We start from the raw sequence: 21,373 nt of genomic DNA on the forward strand, positions 1-21,373 counted from the left end.
GGTGTTAGTCTGAGGGGCGTGGTGTTAGTCTGAGGGGCGTGGTGTTAGTCTGAGGGGGCGTGGTGTTAGTCTGAGGGGGCGTGGTGTTAGCCCTTGGGGGCGTGGTGTTAGTCTGAGGGGGCGTGATCCTAAATCTAAGTACCTTGACGTGACCATCTTTATCTTGGGTCTTTTGTCGTCCAGAAAACAAGCTGCCAGTAGTAAAAAGGCCTTCATGGAGTCGTCGGAGAACATCTGCACAGAGGTGGAGACGGTGCCCAGAGTGAACTCCGCCAACTTCAGCAGCTCATCGTGGGAGTCCAGGAGCTGGGCCTGGGCAAGAACGTCACAACGAGGCTGAACGATCTGTTATCGCGCGGTTACACATTCTAGAGCAGAAGAATGTCTAACTTTCTTCATTCTGTGTTAAGTGTGCGTTACCTCATTCCCATTTGGACTAAACAGGATGAGCGTCATGGAGTCAAACTTGAAGTCTAGTTTCAGGGTGGTCTTCAGACTTGTGCGCGTGTCTGCCTCGACCACCGCCGCAGTCACCACCGTGTTATCTGCAACAAAAACATTCAACTTTAGTATTGCAGAAGGATTTACATATTTCACTATCAGGATTCAGGGATGAGAGTTGTACGCCCAGAACAAGAGCGGGTTTGGGGGTTTGGAGACGAGCCCCTTGCCTGTAATAAAGAGCAGAAGTGCAGAGGACTCACTGGTGTTGGGTAAAGAGGTGGAGTCCTTGTTGGAAGACACGGACGAGGGCTCGGACGAGGGCTCGGATGAGGGCGGAGGTCCTGGGGGCGCCGTGGCCCCCGAATTCTCCGACAGGTTTTCATTCAGTGTCCTCAACACCATAATCAAGTCGTCCTGGCTCAAGAACAGCTATAAGGAAGACAAGTAAAAACAGCGTAATGCAACTGTTCAGAGTAACTTAAATCCTACTGGTATCGGCCATCGGAGCTGATATTGAAAAAAAATACGATATTGGGAATCGGCTACAGATATCTGACACTGAAAAGTTCTCACAGCTTTAAAAACACAACGTTCACCATGGGCCTGCTGTGTGTCATTTTGAAGCTTAGAATCTGGAGACTTCTGTCGCTGAGTTATTTTTACCTCCGGAAACATCTTTTTGATCAATCAAAAGTGACAAAAAAGCATGCTAAAGCTAACAGGAGCATGCTAATGCTAACGGCAACTAATCAAGGCTCTGTCAGAAACTATGATCGAAATATCTAAAGGAATAAAAGGACATTGTCCGCTGCTAGAGTGGCCAAGTGTTTGTGTGTTTTAGTTTATGAAATGCTGTTAAAGGGGCTAGATGCAAGTTTGCTATTTTATACTCACTACTGCCATCTCAGGTCATTCGTGTTACTGCACCTTCTATATCAAGCTCGTGCATGACGGCACTTCGGACCCGAATTAAAACCTTTCTGAGTGACAGTGCAGGATTTTAGAGGCAGTTGTGGTGAACAGGTCTGAGCTCATTCTACACATTAGGACATGGCTGGAACATGTAGGGGGAGAAAAATACACTATTTTAACATTTTTAAACTCTGTATAGTCCCTTTAAGGAATAACTGATAAAAGAAATTTGTAAGGCACAAGTTGACATGACTTTTTTGCTGGATTTTTTTTTTCATTTTTTGCTGGATTTTGGTCTTTTTTTTTGCTGGATTTTTTTTTCTTTTTTTTTTTTCTTTTTTTTTTTTATATATATTTTTTGCTGGATTCTTGTCTTTTTTTGCTGATTTTTTGTCACCTTTTTTGCTGGATTTTTGTCTTTTTTTTTTTGCTGGATTTTTGCTGGATTTTTTGCTGGATTTTTGTCATTTTTTGCTGGATGTTTGCAATTTTTTGCTGGATTTTTGTCACTTTTTTGCTGGATTTTTTTATTTTTTTTGCTGGATTTTTGTCATTTTTGTCAATTTACATCCTCACTTTCTTCACGTTTTTTTGTCGCCATTTTGAAGAAGCTTTTAGATTCGGAGAATTTGGAGAACAGGAGAAAACATGTTCAGGTGGGAGTTAAGAGGTTAATAACTCTATTTCATGACCATGTAGAAGTCCACGTACGCTCATAGGCTTGAGGTGGGCTGTAATCTCGATGTCGGGGATGCTGCGGTACCAGTTCGAGGACAAGTTTCTCTGGATCTCTAAATCCAGGCTGACCGGCATCAACAGCTGCGTCTCTCCTTGGAACTTGTCATTTTTGTAGGTAGTTCTGGAAAATACAAGAGAATTCCATTGTAAAGAGTCGTCTTGCACTTCTGTAGGTCAGAAGATGCTACAATGATCTAAAACAGGTCCCCAAAGCGCTGACCCACCTGTACATCCTGAGGTCCGTCAGCTTCACCCTCATGATGTCCACCACGGGCGGGATCGTGGCGTCGGATTCGAAGGGCTGCGTGGCGAAGCTGTTTTTGACGGACAGCTGGCCCAGGTCGGCCACGATGACGTTGGTGGAGGTCGACGACTGCGGGAGGAAAATGACCGGGGCGTTGAAGTTTACGCGCAGGGAGATCCGCGTGCTCCTCTCCGCCAGCTCCTTCACCCCGAACGCCGCCTTCTCCGCCGCCTGCACGGTCGCCTCCGTCAGGGCCGCCTTCGCCTCCAAGTTGTCGATGAAGTCCTGGTGACGAGAATAAAAGAGAATGGACAAAGATGAAAAACAGGGGCCGATATTGTCTCCCAAAGAAACATCGGCCAAAACACTGCAGAGACTTGCAGTTTTTGCATTAGAAAGAAGAGGGCGAGAGCTTTTATAGAGCAGCTCTGCATGTTACACAGTCACCCAAGCATTCCACACAAAACTACATAAACAACTAGGGATTTTGTTTAGTTCTATGCAAAAGAAACCACAAACAAGACTTTTTAATCTTTTTAAACTGTGTCCACTGGTCAGCTGAAAACATTTCACGTAACTTTATTTAAATAGGGAACACGTGGAAGAGCTTGGTAGCTTCTATCGTGAGCTTTTTTGGAGCTATGTGACATGTGGGAGAGGCTGCGTATGTGCTCCGTTTGCCTTACAGAGCGCACGGACAAAGACCAGACGGGGATATATTAACTCGACTAAGGTTAGGTAAGAACATATCTCAGTATATAAAAACGGTGGCCTATTCCATTAAAAGAAGCAAGATTTGTAAGCTGTTGCCAAAGGGGCATCTGTATTTACATAGAGCATGGACTGAGGAGAATCAAGACCCTGTAAGAAGCTAAATTTGTGCCAAACTAATTTATAAACAGTTATGTAGAAGCATACTGTATATTTATCACAGTAATGACAATGTGCTATTTTCTTATAGCACCACATGCTAATCAAATCAAATCAAACTTTATGTAAACAACTGCTCAATCTTCTCTCAAAGAGCTACTGGCAGTATTCATGTTTACAGGCTCCACTTTGTTGCATGAAAGAGGTTTGAAAAAGTAGCTTTTAGATTTATTTCACATAAATGAGCTAACAATAAGCTAACCAATAATACCTTGGCCCTTGAATTAAGCTTCATGGAGAAAAGGCCCAGCAATGTTTAGAAATTGAACTCCAAAATTATCAAATTGCCCTAAGTTATTACAAAGTGACAAATGACTATGAGAAATGATGTCAGCTGATTAAAACAGTTTTTGGCATGGTCTTCCTGCTTGTAGTAGCAGGCTGTTTTAATCCCTAATTAGAATAATACAACTCAACATTTCTCCCAAGATACTTTATAAATAAACCTTCATTGTGAATGAAAAAAAAAAAGTAATATTTCTGTGTGATCAGATGTTTAAAATCAGCTAAATCCTATTAAATTATAGCTCTGTTGGGCCTGGAAGTGGAGCGATGACATGATCAATTAAAGGTATAACAACAGCTCGAGGCAGGAAGCGTCACTCACCAGGACAGAGGAGAGGAACTTGTTGAGGAAGACCACTTGAATACAGCCCACATTGAGCGTGACAGACGTGTCCACCTTAGACATGTCCAGGTAGGCGTCTCCGTCTGTGGCACACGTGTAGTTCACCATGTGGAAGTCAAACACCTCCTTATCGGCGATGGACACGACCTGCGAGTCAAACACACCACAAACAATGACACCGTTTCATGGTTTACAGCACCGGGTCGTTGGGAGACTGGCCGACCTTTTTGTACAGCGCGTCTTTGTCACAGTCGAGGATGATGATGTTCTTTAAGTGAGCCAGGACCTCCACCTCCTTCTTTCTGATCAGGACCTCAGAGACCAGACCTGCAGACGACAGGGACGGCATGAGAGCTTCTGCAGACGCAGCCTGGGCCAGTGCATTGAGACGAGACAGATGAGGCGTCCAGGCCGAGAATGAAAGTGTGTGGGTATGGGAATATGAGCGGGTGGGAATGGGAATGTGAGCGGGTGGGTATGGGAATGTGAGCGGGTGCAGGCGGAGAGTGTGTGGGTATGGGAATGCGGGTGGGTGCGGGCGGAGAGTGTGTGGGTAGGGGGAAGCAGGTTGGAAGTGGCTGTTTTAGAGGGGTATAGGACTGTGTGAGTTAGTGGTGTGTGCTGTAGCTGGGCCTGGTCCGGTTTTGGACAGAGGATGGAAATCAGCTTTAGCTGTAATCCTGCATTTCAAGTATATTGCACTCTTTGTAAATGCACTGTCCCTTTTAAATTTAATACAAAAAAGTGATGAAAAAGCTACATAAAAGCGACAAAAAATGCAGCAAAAACCCTGTGCACCGTTCCATCAACTACCCTGATAAAAGTAGATAGAGAAATACCTTCAAATCTGATTTCTGCAATCCTGGCTTTCTCTTCTCGGATGAACACTTTGAGGCAGCGCAGGTCGGCTCGGATGTGCAGGTTAACCACCTTGGCAAACTTGCGATTCTTGACACCTACAAAAAAAAACAATATTAGAGACAATGTTTAAACCATTATTATAAAATGTGCTCCAAAGGGTTTGGCCGTACTTGCTCTCTTCCCCTCCTCCTTCTCCTCCTTCTCCTCCTTCTCCTCTTTCTCCTCCTTCTCCTCCTTCTCCCCGTCGCTCTTGTCCTCCTCTGGGATGGTGGGCAGCTCCTCGGGGCCCGGATCCTTGTTCTTGCTGGAGGTGTTTGTGGGGAGCAGGTTGTCCAGGAAGTTCATGGTGTTGAGGAGCGCCTCGGTGTGGAGATGCACGTCCAGGGAAGAGAACTCCACCTGACGGCACGACCACGTTATACAACATGAAGCTACACTGCCCACCTCTGGCAGATGTGTGAAGTGCAGCTCACCTTGATGAGCTGCTCCGTGTTGTTGTGCTTCGTCTTGAACTCAGGCCCGTTTTTATCAGCCTAAAACACAAGAAGGAACATCATTATATTGTATTGGCTGAATTAGTACAAGCCTTTATTTCATTTCAGTTTTTATCATGTTGTCATTGCTTTGTTGCATGTTTTTGCCACATTTGTCATGTTTTAATTTAATTTTGCGCCGTTTTTCATCAATCCTAACAAGGAAGAAGCTTAGATCAGATCTGTAGGTCTTAGCTTCGGTTAAGGTGGGGGTTAACACATTGAGGCCGCGCTGTTTTGGGGATTTAGCTTTAGAGTGCCAACAATCCAGACCATTCTTCATGATACCACAGCATATTCAGTGTTATACCTATCGACACATGCTGTGGCTCGTTTGAAAGGGACTCTAAAGGAGACTCTAAGCTCTCCATGGGTAAAAAGTTTTAAAAACAGTTTAATTCTACGTGCCTGGGTTCCTGAGAAATCTAAGCCAAACAGAGGCTAGTTTTGATCAAAATCACTGATTTGTTTCTAGGAACTGAGATATTGCATGTTTTATGAAACACTGTCCTTTCATATTAACTCCTCTCTCCTCTCTGGACGGACACTGACGTTATGGGAAGAGGCAAATGTTTAAATATCTCAGTTTCAAGTCCATTTTCAACAGCATTATCTCGCATGTGAACTAAACTACAGCTCAAGTCGATACAACACGAGGTCACATGACTGTTTAGTTCTGAAAAATTGACTCGTAAAGAGTGACACAGGAAAAAGAGGCTTTTCTTATTATGCTGGCCACAAATGGAACAAACTACAAAGACTTTTACAATTGAACTCTTTAGTGCCTCTGTCACATCTAAAATTCTTAGAACTAGATTTGTATAAAGAAAATTGTACCTGCTTTAAAGGGGGGGTATTATACAAAATTGACTTTTTCAAGCTTTACATCATGTTATTATGTCATTCCCTCATTAAAAACATGCCTGAAGTGTTGCCTTGGCACATTCACATATTTTTGAGTAATCTGTAAAAACTCTGATGGCGGCCATTTTAGGGATAGGTTTGCCTGAGTCCTCCTAGGAACGCCCCCACCTCCTGGAGACGCCTCCGAGCTTTCGTCACCAGCCGAGTAACCAACCACTGCTCCTCAGCAGAACCCCCTCCCCACTGATGCCACAGACAGCGTGTGGAGGGGGCGTGTCGGAAAGGCTCAGAGGTTCTTAAAGAGACAGAGGCCTATTTCAAGACATTCACTACAGCCATTTTGAGAGAGCAATTTTATACAAGGCAGTTATTCTAATTTACTGCATTTACAGACCAGCAGAAGGTTTGGTCATCATTGTAGTGTGATATAGACTGGTGCTATGTGATTGAAAAAAGCATAATAATTTAATAATTTAATTGATATTCATAACATTTCTTAAATTTCTGGGATATCAGACTGTCCAGTTAGGAAGCCACGCTTATTGTGAATCAGTTTCACTTGGTGTTGTGGAAATTAAACAGACACAGGTGGAAATGAGCGGCAATTAGCAAGATCACTCCAAAAGAGGAATGGTTTTGCAGGTGGTGACCACAGACCATTTCCCTGTCTTCATCCTTTGTACCGTATTATTGGAACACTTTTGCATTTGTCCAGTGTTCTCACCACTAGAGGTATCATGAGGAGCATCTACAACTCGCAGAAGTCGCTTAGGGAGTTATGCTCATCCAAAATGGCACGTCCATTCGTGCTGTGGCAAGAAGGTTTGCTGTGTCTCCCAGTGCAGTGTCCAGAGCATGGAGGAGATACCAGGAGACAGGCCAGTACACCAGGAGACCTGGGGGGGGGGCGACCGAGGTCAACAACCCAGCAGCAGGACCGCAATCTGCTCATTTGTGCACGGAGAAACAGGAGAAGCACTGCCCGAGCCCTACAAAATGACCTCCAGAGGGCCACAAATGTGCATGTTGGTCCTCAAACGGTCAGAAACCGACTCCATGAGGGCGGTATGAGGGCCCGACGTCCACAGGTTGGGCCGGTGCTCACTGCCCAACACGGTGCAGCCCGATTGGCATTTGCCCGAGAACACAGCGATTGGCAGATTGGCCAATGGTGCCCAGTGCTCTTCACGGATGAGAGCAGGTTCACCCTGAGCACATGTGACAGACGTGACAGAGTCTGGAGACGCCCTGGAGAACGTTCTGCTGCTGCAACATCATCCAGCATGACCGGTTTGGTGGTGGGTCAGTGATGGTCTGGGGAGGCATTTCATTGGAGGGCCGCACAGCCCTCCATGTGCGAGCCAGAGGTTCCCTGACTGGCATTGGGGACCGGGATAAGATCCTCAGACCTATTGTAAGACCATATGCTGGTGCTGTGGGCCCTGGGTTCCTTCTGATGCCTGATAATGCCAGGCCACATGTGGCAAGAGTGTGTCAGCAGGTCCTGCATGATGAAGGTATTGATGTTCTGGACTGGCCTGCCCGTTCCCCAGACTTAGATCCAATAGAGCACATCTGGGACATCATGTCTCGGTCCATCCATCAACGCCACGTCGCACCACAGACTGTCCAGGAGCTGACTGATGCTCTAATCCAGGTCTGGGAGGAGATCCCACATCCGTGGTCTCATCAGGAGCATGCCCAGGCGTTGTAGGGAGTGCATTCAGGCACGTGGAGGCCACACACACTACTGAGGATGATACAGACTCGTTTGGAGGAATTTCTACAGAATTTGGATCAATCAGTGACCTGATTTGTCACTTTGATTTTGACTATAATTTTGGATCCAGACCTCCAGGGGCTGAGAATTTGATTTCCATTTATCATTCTTATGTTATTTTGTTCTCAACACATTGCCCTACACAATGAATAAAGATTTTCATCAAAAATCAAATTGATTGACATCTAGGATGTGTTTTTTGAGTGTGCCCTAAGTTTTTGTGAGCAGTGTATATATATATAATGTACGCCCGCACCCAATGTACTTTTCACTTCTGTTCATCACAGAGCTACCAAAACCACACATAAGGTGTAATAGAGTGTCTAGTTTCGTAAGTTTTTCTTACTTTGACATATTCCAAGGTGAGCAGGTCCACTTCTGCGTTGTCCAGCGTCGTTATGAGCTGAACCTGTTTGTCTTCAGAATCTAGAATATAACATTGGTTTATTCATACATTCCTTTACAGATCAGAGAACCACTGTTGCTCGGCTGACCCATGTACTCGGGGCACTTGAGGCAGATCTCCCGCAGGTAAGTGGACGACTTCATATCAAAGGTGCAGATGTTCAGCTCAGTGCCCAGTCCCTCGATGTCCAGATGGAGCATGGGGATCTCCTCGCCCTCGCAGAGACGACACAACTGCACGGACAACTGGAAAAGCAACAGGACACAGGTGTAAAGTGTTTCATTTAGAGAATACAGTTTAAGAGTAGGGCTGGGAACAGTAGATCTTTTTTCGATACCAGTACTTTAACGATACCTGAACGATACAATACAATATCAGGCTCAGCAAAAATGTAAAAGAAATGTGTGAAGAATGGGGAATAATTAGGAAAAAAGGGAATAAATTGGGAAATATTGGGAAAAATGGGGGGAAATAGGGAAAATATTAGTAATACAAAATAAGCAAAAATAAGGGGGGAAAATTAGCAGAAAAAATTGGAAAAATGGAGCAAACTTTGGGCAAAAAAATCTGAAACATTTTGGAAAAATAGGGGGGAAAAAATGTGAAAAATTGAGAAAGGAATGGGGGAAAAAATAATTTAGGTGAGCTGAAACAACAGTCACTAGATTTAAAGGGGCTAGATGCAAGTTGGCCATTTTATACTCACTACTGCCACCTCAGGTCATACGTGTAACTGCACCTTCTATATGATATGAATGAAGTTATGCACAATTCGGACCCGAAGTAACAACTTTTTGAGTGACAGTGCAGGATTTTAGAGGCAGTTATAGAAGATTTTATTTCACGGTTCCAATACTTTCTTACAGATACCAGACAGATATCCTTTAACGGTGCCCAGCCCTACCTAAGGCATCAGTTACTGCGAGTGTTTACGAACCTCGCTGATTTCAAACTTCAAGAAGAAGTCGGTCATGTTCTTCTGGGCCTTGTCTTTGAGCACATGTCTCTTTTTGTCGATGGAGCGCAGAGGCAGGGGGTTATCGGGGAAGAAGGCCTTGTCGTCGATGGGAGAGCTGGGAGCGTCGTAGAACAGATCCTCCTGAGAGCCTGGGAGAGAGAGACAGTTCCACATGATTCCTACAGTCCGGGCTGTAAAGAAAAGTAACTCTGTAACTCACCCAGTGACTCGAATATGAGCGAGTTGCGCTGGTTGGCCAGGCTCAGCGGTCTCTTCTGAGAGAGACGAGGGGTGAAGGACTTTGGCTGAACAGAGGAGAGAGAGAGAGGATGTGAGACAAAATGGTGGAGACAGGAAAGCATGTGGGACAATATTTTTATTCTCCTCTTAAATGCCATAGCTGTATCGTGCAAGTGTTCAGGTAAAGTGTCACCCGATTCCAACACAGTGTTTGACTATTTCCTCCAACAAACGTGTCAGAAGTAAATTGGCAGAGAGACAGGAAGATTTAACTTTAAAGGGCCTATATCAGGGGTCGACAAGTTTGCATCGTGGAGGCCGATTTTCATCATTCCCAAAACACCCAAGGGCCGAACCTCAACATTGTAGCCTAAAGTAAAGAACTATTTTCAGCAAATGCCAATGTTTTACATCAGTTCTCAGGTGGCAGGGCCATATATTGTATAAAATATTGTATTTTCCACACAAGATTTTGTTGGACAAGCAGTAGATTTCCCATTAAGACTGAAACTGAAGGCACAGTTAGTGTTTCCATGCAATTTCAGATGGAAAATATTGAATTTAAGTTCCCTATAGACTCGCGACCCACTGAAAATGGTTCCGTGACCCACTTTTGGGTCTCGACCCACCAGGAGAGAATCACTGTTTAACATGGGAAGTTCTGACAGGACATTAAATTACTGACACTATTTGTCGCATTTTTAGACAATTTTAACAGGTATTTGATCTCTGATTTGCACAATAATATTTCTCAAAATCATCTGGGGGGCCAGAGGTTCTGTGCTGGAGGGCCAGGTTTGGCCCCCGGGCCTGACGTTGCCTACCCCTGGCCTATATCATGCAATACCCTGCAGTGAAAACAAACGCCTCCCCTGAGTGTCTGAACAGATGTCATGTTTGCACTGAAAGCTGTAAAGATGGAGCTCTTTCTAACCTACTCTGGACACGCCTGTTCTTTTTTCTTACCTAGCGATAATGTCACGGAGAAATACGCGTTTTTGGCCACAAGGACTTTATTCAACCTTCCTAAAGAAGAGGCCACTCGCCCGGACAGAGTGGTGAGTCATTCAAAACGAGTGTTAGCGTGTGTTAGCGTGCGTGTTAGCTTGTGTGTTAGCCATTTATGAGGCTGTGTTGCAGATGTCAACTCCTTATAACTGCACTGTGAAGTAACTTTTTGCTGTGGTATTTATATTTCTACTACTGCAAAAGGTACATAAGCGGAGTGAGGTTGTGGAGTTCACTGAATCCAAGCGTCATGTCTTCTGGGTTATAGAAATACCTCCAAAATATACTTATATTTATCACAAACATTAGTGCTCCATAGTGGTAGAGGTACAATATATCATATAAATGCCTATACTTTACTTTGGAATGGCTAAAATAGCGGGATACAGATCCTTTAACTGTAGTGTTTGTTAACCTCTTAACCCCCACCTAAACTGAGCACCTTTTACTCCAGATTGGCAATACCCAAATGTAAAAGCTTAAAAAAATAAAAGAGTGACAAACAAACAAAAGTGACAAAAACACGACAAAAAAGCAATGAAAAACAAAAAGAAAATGCCACAAAAAGGCAAGCTTTCAAATGAGGTGTTACTCTGTTGCTCTGCAGTCGAGAAGCTTTTAGATTCGGGTAAAACCGAACTAGAGCTGGACAATTTTCCTCCCCCAAAAAATGTGATCGATTTAAGATTCGATTTGATTTCAAACCTCGCAAACCAACATTTTATTTAATACCAATTTTAGTCCAATTTCATGCTTTTTAATGTCATGAAGGTGTCTGTGTCTGTCTGTACCCTGATGGAGCCCTGGTGAGGGTTGGTTGGGGCAGGAGGGCGACTCTCGGGCAGAGGGATACTGTCCACCAGCTCCAGGACGCTGCGCAGTTTGTCGTCGGAGATCCGCAGAGACAGCAGCGGCAGCGTTCCCCACATCTTATACCTGGGCAGGTGAAATGCAGACAGAGGTGGTGAGAGCAGTCAGAAGGTTTCGCTATTTGAAGTAGCATCACGTTTTTTGGAGACGTACTTGGCCATGTGGCAGTCTTTGACCACCATGGAGCGGCTGAACACCACCTGCAGGTCCACGGGCTCCAGAATGTGGAAGGGCGACTCCTTCTGCTTACGAGCCTTTTTCCAGTCTTCCTCTGTCAACGAAAAGCACTGGATTTGACATCATTCACTGAAAAGTATAGAACTACAGAAACACACAGCAGCTGACTAGGAACATGTCTGGGATATTGATGAGAGGCTGAGCTGATGATGTGAGGAGCAGATCCGGGCATTCTGAGAGTATCGGGTTGGATTTGATGACTGGATCCACACTGAGGACTCTCCGCAGCTGCTAAAACTCAAACACTGGCAGAGAAATGTCCTTGGTTCCTTTTGCAGTGCTGTCATTCGCTTTTACAGAAGAGCCAGAAAGAATCGAGTCTTAACAGCGGAGATGACAGCGTTCTCATAGGTGCGCGCTCTTTATAATTCTGCATAATAATTAGCCGCCTCGTGGAGTCGCCACCTTAACGTGGTGGAGGGGATTGAGCGCCCGAATGATCCTGGAGCTCTGTTGTCTCAGGGCAAACAGGTCCTGGGTGACGTGTCAGACAAAGCCCGGTTCAGAAGCCCCTTATGAGAGACCAACAGGCCCTGTTAGAACCATGAGGCCGTCCTTCTGTGGACCCATCACTTGCAGGAGGAGCCATAGGGGCTGGTGCAATGTGAAGAAAATGTATGGATGGATGATAAATCCCCATTTTAGCCTTTGTATTACCCAACCTTCTAATTAAACATTCACAGCTAAATCCAGAACTTATTGAATATTTATAGAAAAGACTGTAATAGACTAATATATAGCCTAAAATATATAATATATAATATATAATGATATGTATTGTATGACTTGTTTGTTTTGTTATAGAAAAACACTGTATCGGATCGGATCGGCCAGCATGAAGTGTCAACAGCATGGTTGTCTGCCACAGAAATTTTATTCCCACATTTGCACGGCTTTGGTGGCAGCACGTCTTTTTCCATGGTGAGGAAGAAGCGTAGTGCCGTGATCTCTCGCTAATTTGAAGCAAGCAACTAGTATTGCGACTAGCGGCTAAAATAGCACCTGTTTGGGGACAGACTTGCTACACACAAAAAACTCACAAATGGCGACGCGGTAATAGGTAGCGTTCGGCGTCAGAGTGATTAGCTCTTCCTATGAACAATATGCTATCCCGTTTACCACTCACCGTCTGAGAGAAGCCTCTGGGAGCGAGAAGAGGTTTTAGACTAATGTTATGACGTGCTATGACGCTCTTATAGTAGGAGGAAGTCCCTCCTCCTCTGCTGAGCGACGTCACGTCTGACAGCCAGTCAGCAGACTGGCGTAATGTAATTGGGCTTCTGGGGGAAACAGCGTGAGAGCGTTCCCATAGTGAGATACCGAAACGAATGTTGAAAGAGAACTATAGCCAAGTTGAAGCTTCGTAGTAGCAGTAAGCTAGCGCTGCGGTGTTGTGACATTGTTGACACCGTTGACCAATCGGGACACACACGTTATCCCACACTCTCAAACACAGGCCTGTCTTTGCGGATTTGGGGTCAGTTTTCGAAGCCGTAGAGAGGACAGACGCGCTGTGTTATAAAACATCAGCTGTTTGTCAGAATCGTGTAGTGAGTTCACTCTTACGATTCTCAGTTGTTAAATGTGAACCCCCAGACGTTCGAAAATCGCACTGAATCCAGTCGTGTAGTGTGGACTCCCCATTCTATATAAAATCGTTTGCGACTAGAAAAGCCGTGCAGTTTGTGCTGACCTTTACTGTTTGTTCATAGGTCATGAATTTGTAGTGGACATCTCCCGACCTACTGCCCCTTGAAGTACGTGAATTCCCGCATGCTTTAAACGTTTTATTAAGGAACTACCGGAGGTAATTGGGCAAAAGTCCAAAACCCCAATAAAGTTCCTATATCAAACTTACAGTAAAGGTGTAGGGGGATTCGCTCTCATCAGTAGTTTTGTGGTAAATTATTATGTAAAAACCCACATTTTGATAATTTCTCCATATTTGTTGAAGTACCTTGGGTGAATGTGTCATGTGGAACACACTGTATATTGAAGTCTGACAGTCTCTCCTGTAGAGCTGTACCTGGTCTGCTGTAGAGGAGCTGCAGGTTACTGAGCTGGATGTCGAAGCTCTCGTAGGCTCTGGAGATGATGTCTCTGATGTCGCTGCAGGTGACGGACAGCTGGGGCAGGTCTTTCCTGCTCTGACTGGACATCTAGCACAACATCAAACACGTTTCATCCACATGTCCCCTCAGACAGGTGAATAAACAGGTAATTAAAGAGCACCGCCACACCTGGAAGTGACCCAGGTCCAGCAGCAGGATGTTCTGAGTGCTGTCATAGTAACCCGTCTGTGGGATGATGACGTAGGAGGGCATCAGGTTGACCTTCAGGTCCAGGGTCTTCTGGGTCTCGATCACATACATCAGACCTGCAGGACGTACGACAGCGTTAAAGTCACATGTTTTACAGGATATTAGATATACAAAAAAAGACATTTGAAAAACAGGTCAGTGATACAAATAAAATCATTGTTCGGACTTTGAATCACAGATACGTAAACACATAGCCGTGTGCACAGGACAATGACAGAGTAATCCAGACTGACCGGTGGCTGTGCGGTCTCTGAACTGCTCCAGCTTCATGAGCGTTGCGTTTGTGAGCTCGTCTAACGGCAGGTCGTCTGGAGGTCGGAAGAACGCGGCCATGCCGTTCACCGTGGTCTGCCACAAGACGGGAAACAAACTTTAGACACGTGTCAGTCATGAACCACTTTAATGAGGAGGATTGTGATTTTTAAATCAATTTAGAGGCATATGTGTGTGTGGATCAGGTCATAATTATTAAAAAAAAGATCTTGTTTACTGTCCATTTCCCTAATGACAAAAAAATCATTCTATGTTTTTATTTCTCATTCCAGTTTAAATGTCCTGAATATCGGCGACATGAGGCCACAGTTTCAGACCCTGGACTTTGTACAACAGTCGCCTTCAAGGGTCAGAAATGTTTTTCTCATATAGTTATTCCAACTATGTGAACAAGGACTGGTCGTCACTTTGACATCTCTACAATTTTTATCCTATTATTATTTATTACTATTCCCTTATTGTTATAACTCTGCCCCCTAGATTACTTATTGTATATAAGATACCTCGTTTTCTACTATTGAACTGTCTGTTTTGCACACTCTGAGTGATCTTATTGAATGCTGATTGTAACAAGTGAATTTCTCCGTTGTGAGATCAATAAAGGATTATCTTATCTTATATGAATGGCCATTCAGTTCTTTCAGTTTCTGTTTATCTCCATTCACAGCCCTGGTGTAAAAATAGACTTAAAGCTAACTCTTTCAATTATCAACTTTCCGTCCAAATCAGAGCTTTCTGCGCCGTTTTACGCTAACTATCAATATTGTTTGGTAAAAAAAAGAAATTCCATTACCCATAATGCAACGGGCATTCGGCTTATTAGTACAACATTGTAACAAGGTACAAAGCTCTAAAAAGTCCTTTTGCATGATACCCTCCTTTAAAGGAGGTTTTTTTTTTTTTTAAGGCCCATAATCGTATATAGAAGTGATGTAAACATGCTTCAAACCAAAAATAGTTATTCATTCATCACGTCCAAACTTTAGATTTGTAAAAGCCCTGCAAGATGAAGAGACGTCCAAATCCCTCAGATAAAGCCCAGGATATGTTCTTACACCGAACCACTCGTCATAACAGCTATAATTCCTTTAAAAAGGCCGCAAGACTAACTGCAGCCTCAAAGGTTGCAATCACCAAATAAAAATTCCATAACATTTGTGCGTCTTCGACAAACAACATAAACCTCCCGTCTCCGCCACCGCTCACCGCGTCATAGATGATCTCCAGGGGCTGGGAGTGGACGTGGAGGCGCTGGTTGGCCGACTCGTCGATGGGGTTGGTCTCGAACAGGAGGCTCAGCAGAGGAGTGCCCGTCGCCGTGGCCGCCTTCCTGGAGGACAGCAGGGTGGGGGCCGGGTGCCCTTTGGCCAGGCCCGTCACCTCGAACAGAGTCAGCTCCGCCGCCACTCTGGAGAAACAAACCAGAAGATAAATATGTCCAATAAAATAATGTCTATTTTAAATTAATATAAATTATGCAAAAATGTACCGTTAGATCCACACTTTTGTCAATTTTGTCATTTCAGTCCAAATGTTCTTAATCTCTTAATCTTTCTAATCAAGTGTTCGTCTTTCAAATGTGCAATATCTCTGTCGCCTGCAGTATATTCTATATGAAAACTATATTTTGAAGTCGGCATTAAAATATTTCTGGATTTAATATGTCTTATTAAAATTATTCAATAACATATGGCTATAGTCACCTTTAATGTGACGTATGCATATTAAATGATGTGTTTTTTGGTACCGGTGCCTAAACGGTAATTATTTCGATACCTGTTATTTAAATTTAATTGAAATAATGTGTATAAAAAGTGTCGTTCAGGAGAAAGTCCAAAAACGGCACAATAGAAAGAACTCAGGCCGCAGCAGCGTCTCCTGTAACTTCAGTTTTTTGAGCAGAATTCCAACTTAAGCGTTGATAAAAAGAGAGAAAGGACATTATTCCCTCCTGAGCTACAGAGACAGATCCACATCAGGACTGTTTTCGTTCAGATAAACTTTTCTTAACTCACTGAGCTGTTACATAGTGAGAGCGCTCACTCTGTCACTAATAATTTACCAAAACTATTCCAAAAATGGCTAATGCAGAGTGAGCGCTCACTTTATCCACAAACAATCTTTGATCCCAAATGGCTCCGGTGCAGCTGGAGTTTAGTAACAGCAGGCTCTGCAGGGCTAAAGGTAAAGCTGATATGCTTCTTGTTGTCGCTGCTTTTCTCTTTGTCCAAGAATCTAGTTTCTTATTCAGTCCTGGTTTAGTCCTGGCTCAGGCCGCGGCTCTGCCATAATAACTAAAGTGTTAGTAAGTTGTAGCTTTGCTTCGCTTTAAGAGAACATCTGCATTTGTGCCGAAGCTGCTCATGAGTTCAGGCTTTTTTAGGGTGTTTTCACACAGGTCAACTTTAAGAGACTTTTAGGGTCAGTGTGAATCTGAGCGCAGCACTTTAAGACGGCTTAAACAGCCGCTCCGACTGTGGCTGAAACAGCTGGTCTCGGAGCAGCCTGAGCCGTCCTCTGCTTCGGAGCTGGTGTGGTGTGAATGTGGCCGACGTCTGGTGAACTATTCTCACTTTGATGCGTCTTTTTTGCACAAAGAAAGAATGACTACGCGCTGCCTGAGGGCGTTTGGATTACTGCTCTGACGAGGCAAAATGGATCAACTGTAAATCATTAGGTACGCCTCTCTTTTCCATCTTTCCCTTCCTCCTGCTGCAATGAAACTTTCCTCTTCATGTGCTGATTAATTTCTCCACGCTCCGCGTATAGGATATCACCCTCACTGTATTTAACCACGAGGAAGAGGAGTGACCATAACATCGGGGAAGTGTGCTTGTACGTGCACGCGGGACGGGTCGGTGTCGGCACATCGACAGGTTGATGCTAGTTGTCATGGGAATAAGTTCGTTGCTACGTGGCTGATGTTGCGATGTTTTGTGTGCGCGCAGTTTGAGAAAAGCCTTTGAGGTGCCGTGACGCACCGCGCTCCAGTGTGACACAGCACATGGACGCGTGTAAAAGGCCTTTAGATTTATCTGGTAAACTAGTGATGCAGGTCCTACATGACTCTGTTGACGCAGCTTCTATTGACAGAAGTGAGCGGGGGAAGTCTTTAGGAGTTACTGCGCGGACGTTTTGCTCCTCGTATCATTACGCCTCACAATATAGTACCCCTTTTTATCTGCTTATAAAATCGACATGCTACATTTCTGTGTAAATATACTTCGTATGAAAACACTTCACGTAACTTTATTTAAATAGGGAACACGTGGAAGAGCTTGGTAGCTTCTATCGTGAGCTTTTTTGGAGCTACATGACATGTGGGAGAGGCTGCGTATGTGCTCCGTTTGCCTTACAGAGCGCACGGACAAAGACCAGACGGGGATATATTAACTCGACTAAGGTTAGGTAAGAACATATCTCAGTATGTAAAAACGGTGGCCTATTCCTTTAAAGTGAGCAGGGCTGTTAGCGTTATATAATCTCATCTACAAACAGACTTCTTTCTGACTAAGCCATTGTTCAAAAATGGAACTCGGAATCACTTCACAAACTACAGACCCATTTCACTCCTAGAAAATCATTTCAAGAACTTGTAATATTCATTAGGGTTCTTAATGAGGCGACTTTAGAAGACCCTGCGGATAACCTGTTCCACAAGGAGCACCTACTTGAGCGCCTGTGCCCCCGACCGCTTGGTGAGCGTGGACATGAGCTCCCCCACGGTCAGGCGGAGGATCTCGTTCTTGTCGCTGTCGTCTTGGATGGACACGGACAGCTTCTCCATGTGGAAATCCACCTTCATGTCTTCAAACTGAGAGACAAGAATGAAAACACAAGAGCCTTTCACACGCCGGTGGATCACATTGCATAATCTTACATAAACGCGCTGTTGTATCACAAAAGGAGGAAGTGCCTCCGGTTGGTTTGGTGACTCACCTCCTTGGGCAGGTTGGAGTTAGCCGCGGTCTTGCTGTTGCCGATGGCGGTGTAGAGCTTGGCCTTTTCAGCGGGGGTCAGCTGCTCGTCAAAACCTCACACACACAAGAAGACACCACTAAACAATCATCCAAGTCTGAGCGGTTTCTTTTTGCAGATTTACAGATTACAGTTCTGAAAAATGGGTCATAAAGCAACAAAAAATCTCAAAAACACAACAAATAAGAGACAAAAAAGGCGGGAACTCAATGTTTGCGATTCATTTAAAAAACAACCAAGTCTGAAAGGTTTATTTAGACACAAACATTATCCTGTCTTTAGAAACCGCTGGACTCAAACGATCCGGCCAACATTTCCTCAGATGTTTGTGACTTAAGTGGAACCACATGACTGCTCCAGTTTGGCATTACCTAAATCTAAAAGTTTTTTTCAAAAATGCAAAAAAAATGCGACAAAAACAACAATAGAGTGACAGAGCAACAAAAATAAGAGACAAAACCTGAGCAAAACCAGGGTATCTGCAGCAACCCCAAAGTCAAATGTAAAACCTTTTTAAGACCTCCTTTAAAAACGTACTAAAACTTTAGTAAATAAAAGTCTCGCCATCGCCTGAACCATCTCAGACTAAGAGACTTTAGACCAGGGGTGCCCAAAGGTGGGCCCGCGGGCCAAATTAGGCTCACCGACACAATTCTGTTGCCAGAGAGTGACCTACGTTTGCACTGCGTGTGGTTAATACTAACTCGCTTCCATTCATTCTCAATGGTAAATTTGGACCATAAGCGTCAAATTGGGGGCGCTGTTTCACTCCTTTCGCAAAGTCTTGGTATTTATCAATTACAGTGTTGTTGCGTCAACTTTCACAGTTTTCCAACTTTTATTGCAAAGGTTGTTGACGTCAACAACAGTACGTGTTAAAAAGTGACTTATAAAAGAATTTATGCTGAACTGACACTTTCAAAATAATCTAATGTGGCATTTTCTTTGAGTGAACGAATGAGGTAAAGTTACTGTAGGTGCTGTAGATACAGGGTTTTTTTTTGCACTAAATTGCTACAATTGCTGATTTTGTTCTTCTAAAATTAGGCTTTTGCCATAGTTACCATTTGTTTTAATATAGCATGTTATTTGCATAGATAGAATCAAATGCAAATGTAGGCTATCGAAAAAATAAGTAAGTAAATAAAATAAAGTAACTTTATAATTTGCAGATATATGTGTTTTTCGTGCTTGACATCGCCGTGTTTGGCCCGAGACTCACAGGCACTTTTTCATTTTGGCCCTCGGAGACAAAAAGTTTGGGCCCCCTGCATTAGACTCTCACCTCAGATGCTAAAAAACGTTTACAGCTGCACCACTGAGAGCATCAAAAAAGCAACGAAGCAAAGTGATGAACAAGAAACAAAAAAACAACAGAAACACAACAAAAAAAACTACGAAAAAGTGACAAAAAAGAGAACCAGTGACGCCAGTGAAAAAGTGACACCAAAGCGACGAAGAAGAGGGATGAAAAAGCAACAAAAACGAGTGACTTCGTTGTCAATGCCATCGTGTGGTCTTATACTTTTTTGTCACATCTTTTGTCACATTTTTGTAATTTTTTTGTAATTTTTGATCATATTTTGGTCATTTGTTGTCACATTTTCTGTAACACTTTTGTCATTTTTCATCATAATTTTGTTATTTTTTTCACCACATTTTTTGTACAATTTTGTGTCATTTTTTGTCACATTTTTTTCATTTTTTCGTAATTTTTGGGGTCATTTTTTGTCATATTTTCGTCTCTTTTTTGTCACTTTTCACGCTTTTTTCAAGAAGCTTTTAGATTTGGGTAAAGCCAAACTGGAGAAAATGTGTCGGATTATGTGAGTACCGTATTTTCTAGAGGGCACTGCAGGCTAATCGAGCAGCAGAAAGAAAGTTAGGAGTGAGCGAGAAGCGGCGGTTACTCTTACAAGAAAACAAAACAAAGCTAATCACGGGCTAAAAGCTCGATGGCCACATTTAGAGGAACGACTTTGCAAATGAGAGCTTGAAAAACAGGCTGCTGGGAGAGGTTTGTCAACGGTGCAGTTGTCTGTTCCTTATGCTTTTGTATCTGAACTGTTCATGTGACGTGAACACAACAGACACTTATTTAGTTCATCGTGTAATGTGTCACGTTAGCAAACCGTACACCTACTTAGCCTGTTGTTTTTATCCCATTAGGCATTTACGGCTAGTGCGTCTTATACTCCGGAAAATACGGTATGTGTAATCTATTTATTGCTGCTGTTTCCTTTGTTTAATTCCCTTTTGTACTACCGTAAATGCTCTAATATAGGCCGGGGCCTTTATTTACTCAAGGGCATCTAGGACCAGGCCTTTATTGGAACCAGGCCACAATTAGAGACAGGCCTTTATTTCTATTTCAGCAAAACGGACGACCAGGAAAATGAAGAAAAATTTGATTTGTGTCCATTTGCACCTAAATATTAGGTTCATTTATTAATTAACATTTCAAACCCTCTCCCAGCGGCTGGAACATTGACGCCTTTTATTTTGTCGGGACAACAGGAAGTGTTTCGTTGCTGTTAGAGGAGCTTTGACATCAATGTCACTGCAGGTTTCTGTTTCGTTTTTACCGTGGACCCGATTATTTGTTATCTTGTGTAAAAGGCGAGTTTAGACGGAGCGTTTGTGTTTGTGATCGATCATGAGACTGACCCGAGAGAAGACGAGACGCTCGCGCTGATGGGAGGAGTTATTTTGAGGCGTGGGACTGACCTGCACACGGAGCAGCTGGACGTGCTTTGAAGACGCGATGGTGACTTTATTAAAACCCTGGAGGGTCTCACAACATTTGTTGTTTGCCCTGTTTCCAAATATAGTCACTGGAGGTTTGAAAAGTGGCTAAATCTGTGTCAAAGTTACGCTCGGATCAGCTCCTCCACAGCGCCCCCCCTCGGCCCGGGGTCCCGTTTGTTTACTTCCTGCACGTAAGTTTTCATTTACACCAGTATGAGACAAATTCCTAACATGGGGAATATTTCTACCGCTATAGTTTCTAATAAAAGCCCCGGCCTGTTTTAGAGACCGGCTTTAATTTGCCTCCGCCAGCCGCGAACCCGGGCACTGTTAGAGACCCGGCCTCTGTTTGAGACCCGGCCTCTGTTTGAGACCCGGCCTCTGTTTGAGACCCGGCCTC

General features: G+C 43.8%; 1 protein-coding gene across 1 annotated transcript in view; it reads right to left on the reverse strand.

Annotated features, from left to right (window-relative positions):
• LOC306977669 (intermembrane lipid transfer protein VPS13A-like) overlaps positions 1-21,373 on the reverse strand; it is a gene marked incomplete at both ends in the record, with an annotated part of 217,487 nt that overhangs the window by 191,164 nt on the left and 4,950 nt on the right. The window contains 22 exons of the mRNA XM_079576074.1: positions 143-312; positions 421-545; positions 705-873; positions 2,068-2,215; positions 2,319-2,623; positions 3,876-4,043; positions 4,120-4,223; positions 4,736-4,852; positions 4,928-5,156; positions 5,231-5,290; positions 8,281-8,360; positions 8,429-8,585; positions 9,278-9,477; positions 9,519-9,603; positions 11,338-11,482; positions 11,570-11,687; positions 13,680-13,812; positions 13,894-14,030; positions 14,208-14,322; positions 15,454-15,655; positions 17,919-18,061; positions 18,187-18,281. Of these exons, the coding sequence (XP_079432200.1) occupies positions 143-312; positions 421-545; positions 705-873; positions 2,068-2,215; positions 2,319-2,623; positions 3,876-4,043; positions 4,120-4,223; positions 4,736-4,852; positions 4,928-5,156; positions 5,231-5,290; positions 8,281-8,360; positions 8,429-8,585; positions 9,278-9,477; positions 9,519-9,603; positions 11,338-11,482; positions 11,570-11,687; positions 13,680-13,812; positions 13,894-14,030; positions 14,208-14,322; positions 15,454-15,655; positions 17,919-18,061; positions 18,187-18,281 (3,205 nt within the window). The remainder of the gene's footprint in view (positions 1-142; positions 313-420; positions 546-704; positions 874-2,067; positions 2,216-2,318; positions 2,624-3,875; positions 4,044-4,119; positions 4,224-4,735; positions 4,853-4,927; positions 5,157-5,230; positions 5,291-8,280; positions 8,361-8,428; positions 8,586-9,277; positions 9,478-9,518; positions 9,604-11,337; positions 11,483-11,569; positions 11,688-13,679; positions 13,813-13,893; positions 14,031-14,207; positions 14,323-15,453; positions 15,656-17,918; positions 18,062-18,186; positions 18,282-21,373) is intronic.

Source organism: Gobius niger, assembly GCF_951799975.1.
Source record: "Gobius niger genome assembly, chromosome: 1".
Classification (NCBI taxonomy): domain Eukaryota; kingdom Metazoa; phylum Chordata; class Actinopteri; order Gobiiformes; family Gobiidae; genus Gobius; species Gobius niger.